At 45.0% G+C, this 9,906-nt stretch overlaps 1 protein-coding gene across 2 annotated transcripts; it reads left to right on the top strand.

The window, feature by feature from the left end:
• The first annotated feature begins 1,198 nt into the window (after positions 1–1,198).
• On the top strand, positions 1,199–9,531 carry LOC121536426 (arginine and glutamate-rich protein 1-B). Of its 2 annotated transcripts, none has more exons than XM_041843685.2 (4): positions 1,199–1,761; positions 3,603–3,867; positions 7,470–7,553; positions 8,106–9,531. In XM_041843685.2, the coding sequence occupies exons 1-4, from the start codon at positions 1,430–1,432 to the stop codon at positions 8,268–8,270; spliced, it is 846 nt and encodes a 281-aa protein (XP_041699619.1). In that variant the 5' UTR covers positions 1,199–1,429; the 3' UTR covers positions 8,271–9,531. The 2 variants fall into 2 exon arrangements, with proteins under 2 accessions (XP_041699619.1, XP_041699620.1); XM_041843686.2 differs by having other exon boundaries at positions 3,642–3,867.
• Positions 9,532–9,906: the final 375 nt, after the last annotated feature.

Genomic DNA, 9,906 nt, shown 5'->3' on the forward strand with positions numbered 1-9,906 from the left:
CTTCAGAAGTCACATCATTAGTTGAATAAAGTCCACCTGTGTGCAATCTAAGTTTCACATGATCTGTCACATGATCTCAGTATATATACACCTGTTCTGAAAGGCCCCAGAGTCTGCAACACCCCTAAGCAAGGGGCACCACCAAGCAAGCGGCACCATGAAGACCAAGGAGCTCTCCAAACAGGTCAGGGACAAAGTTGTGGAGAAGTATAGATCAGGGTTGGGTTATAAAAAAATAACAGAAACTTTGAACATTCCACAGAGCACCATTAAATCCATTATTAAAAAAATGGAAAGAACATGGCACCACAACAAACCTGCCAAGAGAGGGCCGCCCACCAAAACTCACGGACCAGGCAAGGAGGGCATAATCAGAGAGGCAACAAAGAGAACAAAGATAACCCTGAGGGAGCTGCAAAGCTCCACAGCGGAGATTGGAGTATCTGTCCATAGGACCACTTTAAGCCGTACACTCCACAGAGCTGGGCTTTACGGAAGAGTGGCCAGAAAAAAGCCATTGCTTAAAGAAAAAAATAAGCGAAAACATTTGGTGTTCGCCAAAAGCATGTGGGAGACTCCCCAAACATATGAAAGAAAGTACTCTGGTCAGATGAGACTAAAATTGAGCTTTTTGGCCATCAAGGAAAACGCTATGTCTGGCGCAAACCCAACACCTCTCATCTGACCAGAGTACCATGAAAAACTGATCAGAACACCATGAAAAACATCCCCACAGCATGATGCTGCCACTACCATGCTTCACTGTGGGGATGTTTTTCATCGACAGGGACTGGGAAACTGGTCAGAATTGAAGGAATGATGGATGGCGCTAAATACAGGGAGATTCTTGAGGGAAACCTGTTTCAGTCTTCCAGAGATTTGAGACTGGGACGGAGGTTCACCTTCCAGCAGGACAATGACCATAAGCATACTGCTAAAGCAACACTCGAGTGGTTTAAGGGGAAACATTTCAATGTCTTGGAATGGCCAAGTCAAAGCCCAGACCTCAATCCAATTGAGAATCTGTGGTATGACTTAAAGATTTCTGTACACCAGCGGAACCAACTATTTATTAACCATTTATTAATGTCCATCACGCTGCGTATAGCACAGGTGAGTTCATCAACTCAGCACAGGAGAGGCAGGCACGAGCTCAATCCGGAGATAGTCGGAAAATACCGAATGCATTGCATTGTGGGAAAAAGGAGCTAGTCGCCATTTTGCTTTAGCGCCGCAAGTTATCAGGGCAGAATGATAACCACGTTCGAATGAATATATTTGAGACATACGAGTGTTTTAACAATTAATTTTTTTGCAAATATCGCAGGTAGTGAGGTGTAAGAGTGTGTAGGTGGAACGCCGTGCTATTTGTTGGAGTATTTCCGACTGTAGAACTAGCTAACTGGGAACCGTCCGACTTGAGGTGATCATGGGTCGTTCGAGGAGTCGCAGTTCGTCCCGTTCCAAACACTCCAAAAGCAGCAAGCACAGCAAAAAACGGAGCCGGTCGCGTTCGAGGGACAAGGAGAGGGCCAAGAAACGATCCAAGTCCCGTGAAGCGAAGAGAAACCGGCGCAGAGAGTCGCGTTCTCGTTCCCGGTCAGCCACAGCCTCGACCCGTAGGGAAAGGGAGAGAGCGGTCACACCGCCGGAGAGAATTGACATATTCGGCAGGACACTGAGCAAGAGAAGCGCCCTGGACGAAAAACAGAGAAAGGAGGAGGAGGAGAAGAAGGCCGAAATGGAAAGACAGAGAAAGATGTAAGTCGAAGCTCAATATTTTTTTGCCATAATGCGAGACGCGTTTGCTAGCTCGTTTGCTAATACCAAATGATATTGGTGCTTATATTCTCTGGCTACATGCGTTAGTTAGCTAGAATGCTAACAGACATACACACAGGCATACGCGCTAGCAAGCTAGCTAGCTGCATACTAACTACGTGTCTTGAGGAGGCCCAAGTCGGCTATACAAGCCTACACCGTTAGACAACCGGCTAACTAGCTAAGTCACTTGGCTGCAATTCATTTGTCTCTAGTCTAATGGAATGTATACATTTAAAATCATTTTATTATGCACATGTATAGTTGTACAGTTGTGCGTAGGTGGCAATTTGTTTGTCATGCATCACAAATCAACGACCTAGTGTCATGTTTATGGCCTACAGTGGTTTATCTTGCTAGCCTAGTAGCCTAGTTACGTGTCCTCAAAAAGATTGTCAACAACATCCCTCCAAGCTGTGGCTTATGTGAGACATTATGGCCAAATGTAGTCAACGAAATAGACATTCGTGATATAGGTCTTGTCACTGGTAAACTGTTTAAAAGGGAGGGAGGGAATTAAAAACTACATTTAAGTTGCTCACCTGTGAAATAAAAAAAATCAGGTAGCTATGCCCCTCTGGTTCTCAACCACTGAAGTCAAACCACAGGATGTTCATCTGGCCCCTGCCACTATAATATTTACTTATGGCAGTCAAAATTAGCATTCTGGGCGAATGACTTATAATAAGCCGTAGGATCAACCAGAGGCACAGTTACCTCTGTTTTATCTGCTTCAGAACAACATTCCTTTCTTACTGCATTATCCATGCTCGTTGCACATTGCAAAACCCTGAGGCGTCACAATTTATAGTGCAATTCAAGGGAAGAAAAATGTGCTAGACTTTCCTGCTTCAGCGAGCACCTCGCATAATGCCCGTCCATTATTTGTAGTTAGATGATATTGGTCTGACAGAGAAAGAAAGACATGGGGTAAACTTGTTGTTGTGCACATTTTGGCTAGAGGCTGATGACGCCTGATACCTACAACACGTGAACTACACCTGGTCTGCTGTGTTTACTGGCCAGCCACAGGGCCACTTAACCAGCCACACAATGTCCAATAAAGACACGCACACCAGATAAGGAAGGATCCTGGTTTCCTGGTTATGTGTAACCAAACCAAATGAAATCAGAGAGAAGGACAGTGTTGTGTTTTAAGTCGTGCCTGAAGCAATGTGACAACGACTCCGATAATCACGTCCTGTTGATAGGGCAGCTGAAACAGTTTAAAAGTGTTTGAACAGTAAACAGGACGCCTACCTTGTGTTCGTGTGCGCGACCTGACTCCCCCCCCCGGCATGCAGTTAGGACTGACCCACACCTACATTTACCCCCCAGTTCTCTGCTGATCTGGACAAGCTCACTTCCAACCACCAAAGGGGGGGTCATGTCATGTCACATCAGGACCACCTCATCTCCTGTTGTCCAGTGCCCCTGTCGTCTGTAGTCAATGGGGCAAATGTGTTTCCCCACACACGTTGCATGTTTAGTACATATGTCATAATGCCATGTGCTGCAATTCCCCAAATCACTGAAACACATTTTTTAACATAAAAGTAGCTTTATAACCCTGATAAACAAACAAATGCACAATTCCCAGAGTTTGGAGATAGGAACACAAGCATTTTGCTACACCCGCAATAACATTTGCTAAATATGTGTATGTGACCAAATAAAATTTGATTTGTTCCTGTAGAAATGTCTGACCTTTTAAGTTACATTGATTCAACCTTACCTGAATATGCATTGATCGTATCATGTCACTTGTGCTACCATGTCAGCAACCCTCCCCTCTTTCTCTCGCCACCCCTGCCGTGCAGCCGTCAGGTGGAGATAGAGGAGAAGCTGATCGAGGAGGAGACGGCGCGTCGCGTGGAGGAGCTGGTGGCCAAGCGGGTGGAGGAGGAGCTGGAGAAGCGCAGGGACGAGATAGAGAGGGAGGTTCTGCGGCGCGTGGAGGAGGCCAAGCGCATCATGGAACGTCAGCTGTTGGAGGAGCTGGAGAGACAGAGGCAGACAGAGCTGCAGGCCCAGAAGGCCAGAGAGGTAACGCTCGGTCGTTGGGAATGCAGGCACCCCCCATCTCCTCTAACCATTCCCACTACTGCCCCCCCCGAACTGGCCATGGCACAAGTTTCTCTGCTCTGGGGAGGGTGAGAGGGTAGGACAGGGCAGCTGAGGCTCAGGATAGGTGGGAAGGGTTAGAGCGCTGTGCTTTAGGGGTGGTAGACTGAGTGTTTCTAAGTGGGGAAGTTAAATGGCCGATATTTGGCAGTGGACAGTCAAAAGTAAGACACGCAGGATTCAGTTGAGACTTTTGCCATTGGCCGAGTTATGACAATTTACTGACTTCATCCCGTCATTCTCCCCATTCATACATTCCTATTCAGAATTATTCATAACTTCTACTTTCATTATTGTAAATATCTCCTTTTTTAAAATCTGTAATAAAGAGCTCTTTTCAAATTGACATTTCATTATCAGTAACTGTCTCTGTTTGTGTCCAACATTCAGTGAACATTTTTATTGCCCCAGGCAGGCAGCGAACACCGGTTTGCCCGTCCCACGACCCACCGAGAAACACATGGGGATGGAGAAGCTTTGGCTTTATTAGTTACAAATCAGTCCCTTTTAGCCCAATAGCTTATTTTAGGGGTGTAACGGTACATGTATTTGTACTGAACCTTTGACAACGTGGGTCTCATTATGCCTGGCGAAAACCAAACACTTCATTCCACAGTAAGAACCTCATACCAACGGTCAAGCATGGTGGTGGTAGTGTGATGGTCTGGGGACTTTTCTGCCTCAGGACCTGGACGACTTGACTTAATAGAAGGAATCATGAATTCCGCTCTGTATCAGATAATTATACAGGAGAATGCCGGGACATCCGTCTGTAAGCTGAAGCGCAGCTGGGTCATGCAGCAAGCAAGACAATGATCCAAAACACACAATCAAGTCTACATGAAAATGGTTAAAAAGCAACAAATTTGATGTTTTGGAATGGCCTAGTCAAGGTCTAGACCTAATCCCAATTGAGATGTTGTGGCAGGACTTGAAACAATCAGTTCATGCTTGAAAACCCACAAATGTCGCTGAGTTAAAGCAGTTCTGCATGCAAGAGTGGGCCAAAATTCCTCCACAGCGATGTGAGAGACTGATCGACAACTACAGGAAACATTTGATTGCAGTCATTGCAGCTAAAGGTGGCACAACCAGTTATGGAGTGCCTGGGGGCAATTACTTTTTCACACGGGCATTGGGTGTTTCATAACTTTGTTAATGAAATAAGTATGTAATTGTTATTTGTTAACTCAGGTTCCCTTTATCTAATATTAGGTTTCGGTTGAAGATCTGATAACATTCAGTATCAAAAATCAGAAAGGGGGCAAATACTTTTTCATTGCACTGTATATGGCATCAGAAATACCAGCACTATTTTCTTAAATACAAATCACCACTACCTCTTGGCATTTCATTTTCCCACTGTACCGAAACGAACCGTGACCCCAAAACGACAATACGTACCGAACCGTGACCCCAAAACGACAATACGTACCGAACCGTGACCCCCAAAACGACAATACGTACCAAACCGTGACCCAAAAACGACAATACGTACCAAACCGTGACCCCAAAACGACAATATGTACCGAACCGTGACCCCCAAAACGACAATACGTACCGAACCGTGACCCCAAAATGACAATACGTACCGAACCGTGATCCCAAAACGACAATACGTACCGAACCGTGACCCCAAAACGACAATACGTACCGAACCGTGACCCCCAAAACGACAATACGTACCAAACCGTGACCCAAAAACGACAATACGTACCAAACCGTGACCCCAAAACGACAATACGTACCGAACCGTGACCCCCAAAACGACAATACGTACCAAACCGTGACCCCCAAAACGACAATACGTACCGAACCGTGACCCCCAAAACGACAATACGAACCGAACCGTGACCCCAAAATGACAATACGTACCAAACCGTGTGTTTTTGGTGAACCGTTACACCCCCTAGTTTATTTCATAGTAGTTCTAGCGACTAATTTGGTTTATTGTCCTCTCAGTAGACAGAGGCTGGGCATAGACGATATGTTGGTGAAGCTAGCAACCCCCCCCCCCCCAGGCTTCATTAATGAGGGCCAGGTTTGTGTATAGTACAGTAATAATGCTTTGTGAATGAGCGGCGCAGCCAATGCCCAGCGACCCTGACTCGCACAGGGATCGGCCAGTGGCTCAGTACTAATCGGATGAGAAATGTGTCCCCAACAACCCCCCCAGGAGACCTGCCACTCCACTCCTTTCCCCTAGGAGTTAATAAGACACCACTTTCTGTTTTTGAATACATTTAGTTTTATTAGGCTATGATTACATACACAATTTTGTTTAGTGTGTCCAATAAAGTTGACCTTATCATCCTCCCCTCCTAACCCATGTTTTGAATAGCTCCCATTTAGAAGGCATCTGCTCTGGGATACATCATGTAACAAATGAAGGACCTCGTTTCCTGTTTGCAAGGTCAACAATCTCTGCTCTAATTCTGTCTGTTAATGATACTTTTTATTTAATCATTTTTTAAAAATGTTTTTAAAGAAAACAAACAACCACAGCAAATGTTCTCTTTATTTGACGTCCCCATGACTTGCTTCTCTTTAGGGGTGTTTTTTGTTTTATTTTTGTTCATTTATTTCATTTGGATTTTGGACCCAACTTGTGTTAACACCACCCGTCTTTAACACCATTTGACCTGAACTGGCCTGCAGAAAGCTCCAAGCTCATGTGCTGTGCTGTGCTGTGTTCAGCCCTCCTCCACACTGTGCTGTGTTCTACTGCTGCGGTATGTTGTCTCCATGTGAACTGAGCCAGAGAGAGAGTGGCTTTAAAGAGTGCTGCAGGCTAGCGGTCCAACAGATCAGATTTAAAGAGGAAGGCCACAGGCGGGCCGCCCTCTCCCCCCTCCCCCCTTCCCAGGAGCGTTTCTGTCTCTGCAGGGGACACAGTCTGGACGAGACAGTACATATTCAACCGTTTTAATGCCGAATGCTTTCACCAGTTGTGTAGGTACACAGGCAAGGAAAATGCGTAGGTATACGTGCATTGGTGAGGCAAAACTATTCACTCCTTTTTTTTTTGTATCCTTCTTCTCTTGCTTGATAAGAAAGCAAAGTTTGTTTTGTCTTTTTATCTGTTTTGATATCTACTACATAAGTGTGATGAGTGGGTTTCCCCTTTTTATATTCTATTTTTTAATGTCTTTAATAATCCAGTGAAGGCTATAAGTGTTAAGTGGTTCCTATATGGGCGGGTTTTGTCACGAATAGCGGGAGAGGGGGGGGAAAAAGGGGCTTCTTTTTCCCTTTGATATATTTAGTGCTTCTGTGTTCTAAAAGCATTCTGCTTGACAGAGAGAACTTATGGGATAGTGTGGTTGTGATGGGAGAGGCTGAGCGCACTCCTTTGTGTTAGGATGAAGACGAGTGACTGTGCCAACGTGTGTGTGTGTTAAGAGAGGCCAATCATGTATACGTGGGTGTGTGTTTGGGAGTGTGGGTATGTGTGTGTGTGTGTGTGTGTGTGTTTGGGATGTCGTGCGGCCGTAGCCTGTGCTAATATGGCATTGTGTCTTTAGGAGGAAGAAAGATCCAAACGGGACGAGCTGGAGAAAATCCTGGAGGAGAATAACCGCAAGATCGCTGACGCTCAGGCCAAGCTGGTACACCACCTCCTCTGTTTTCCTCCTCCTCTGTTCTGTTCAAAGAGAAAAATACACATTTGGCTACTTTCCCAAACCCCTAAATGCAAACAGGGCTATTCTATGATGAAATATGGTCGTCTTGATATTGAAATACGTGGTCACCGTAGCTTTAATGCATTTTTTTGTTATGACATTGAGGGTGTTAACGTAGATTCCCAGGGCTTCTGTGAGAAACGCTACTCTAGTACAGAACGGTAATGCATGCTGGCACAGGCTTTGTATTGATGGTTATCAGGAGCCATTAACAATAAGTGTTTTTCCTTCGCCTGTTTATTTTCTGTTTCTGAAACTTGACTCATTTGTAAGATGGATTTATTTAATTTGGATGTGACATGGACAAGCCAAGATTGTAGTAAACAAGGTTAAAAGTAACAACAACAAAAAAACAAACAGATTCTAGTAATAATCTTGGCAGGGCTCAGAAAACATGAACAGTTTTGTGGGCATTTTGGCACTGCAGGATCTCTATCCTGAACTGACCCTGTTGTGTGTGTGTGTGTGTGTCACCAGGCTGAGGAGCAGTTGCGTATCGTAGAGGAGCAGAGAAAGATTCACGAGGAGAGGATGAAGCTGGACCAGGATCGCCAGCGGCAACAGAAGGAGGAACAGAAAATGATCCTGGGCAAGGGAAAGTCCCGGCCCAAGCTCTCCTTCTCCCTCAAGGCCACCGAATGAACCTCTCCTCTCCTCCTCCTCCTCTCTGGAACGCTATCTGTGTGTTAGTGTGGAAGGCTGAAGGAAGGGTAGCCCACACCAGCGCTGTCCTGTCTTAACACACACCGCCCTGCTCTACAGATCTTTCCCAACCAAGCCAAACACCCGTCTAGTCGCTTGACCGCTCCACCCCCCACCCAATGACTATTGTTTGTGCTTTTTTTTTTTGTGGTTTTATTTGAATTTTTAAGGGTTTGATCTGTCATGTACAAAGCTGTCACTACTTGGTCCTCCTCTTTCTTTGGTCCACGAGCGGTTGAATGCCCTCTGTTTCTTTTTTTTCTTTTTTTACAGTAAGCAAACTAGGATAACTCATAACATTGATAAGTGTGTCCAGTTGAAGCTTATTAAAACAGTGTGTGGTTTAGGAATTGGCCTAGGTTTTCCTGTGCCGTGGGTCTAATGTAGAAAGCTGATGCTGCAGCCAGGGCTAACCTAAACTCAGTAAAGCACGATCACCTCTGCTCTAGCTGACAGGTTAGTCTTCAACCTCCTTACACCTCACATCCGCTCAGATTTTTTTTTGCCTCACGTTTCTCCTCGGTAGAGTAGCGGCAAATAGAAAAACCAAACGTCAACGAAGACCCACTGCTGCACAGGGGAACCCAGGCCAATTCCCAATCTGCCCAAAGAGCGGGTCTGGGTGGCGTTGCAGGGTTGGAACAGGATACGAGTCTCATCCGTGGTCAGGACAGGGGAGTGGTGGGGCAGGAGACGAGAGACATTTCCTGTATGATGTAATATTAAGAGTCTCCGTCATGTGGTGTCATACTCCTGTGCGATTAATATGTGAAATGAATCCAAACAACAAGGGATTTATAATCTTGCATCATTTACTGAACTCTTACTGTGCAATCTGAGTGAATTGTGCTCCGAAGTAGACAGTCCCAGACCTCTGTTCCTTTAGTTTTGGTGTAGTGTATTAACCTCCCCCTGTTAGGGTCCCCTTCAACTCACTATTGGTTCCTAAAGGATGTCCAAGTCCAGGTAAGATTGACTAGCTACATGTTTAGGTCTGACCAGGATAGCGTGTGCGTGTGTGTGCGTGTGTGTGTGTGTGAGAGAGAGAGAGAGACTGACTAACATTATGTCTGACTGGCTGACCTCTGGTAGGGGTAAGGGACTTCTTGAGTAAGTGAAATTTGTCTTGTGGTAATTTCCCCGACTTGTTAATGGGGACTGAACAGTTTACCAATAAATCCATTGAATGCATACAACTGTCTCGGATTGTGTCTTCCAGTCAATAGTTATTTTTCAGTGGCCCAATTGTTGCCAAAAGATCTGATCTGAATGGTCAAAATACCAATTATGGGCAGAATATCAGAATTGGGCTGCATGTGTAAACAGCCAATAACCACATTTCCATCCATATTAAAGTCCATATTAAAAAAGTCCATATTTAAAAAATAATCGTACTGCTGTGATGGAAATAGGACGTCCATATTAAAAAAATATTGGTACTACTGTGATGGAAATAGGACGTTTCGGTACAATTTTATAAATGCTGACATTTGTTCATTTGACAAAGTGTGATATTTTTGTGTCGGTAAAATGTATAATGCGAGAAATGGCCAGCGTAGTTAGCATATCATCGTGT

This window comes from Coregonus clupeaformis, chromosome 23 (genome assembly GCF_020615455.1).
Source record: "Coregonus clupeaformis isolate EN_2021a chromosome 23, ASM2061545v1, whole genome shotgun sequence".
Classification (NCBI taxonomy): domain Eukaryota; kingdom Metazoa; phylum Chordata; class Actinopteri; order Salmoniformes; family Salmonidae; genus Coregonus; species Coregonus clupeaformis.

Coding starts and splice junctions, on each gene's coding strand:
- LOC121536426 (XM_041843685.2), top strand. CDS start 1,430: ATGGGTCGTTCGAGGAGTCGCAGTTCGTCCCGTTCCAAACACTCCAAA. Junction 3,868..7,469: donor AGGCCCAGAAGGCCAGAGAG/GTAACGCTCGGT, acceptor TTGTGTCTTTAG/GAGGAAGAAAGATCCAAACG. Junction 7,554..8,105: donor CTGACGCTCAGGCCAAGCTG/GTACACCACCTC, acceptor GTGTGTCACCAG/GCTGAGGAGCAGTTGCGTAT.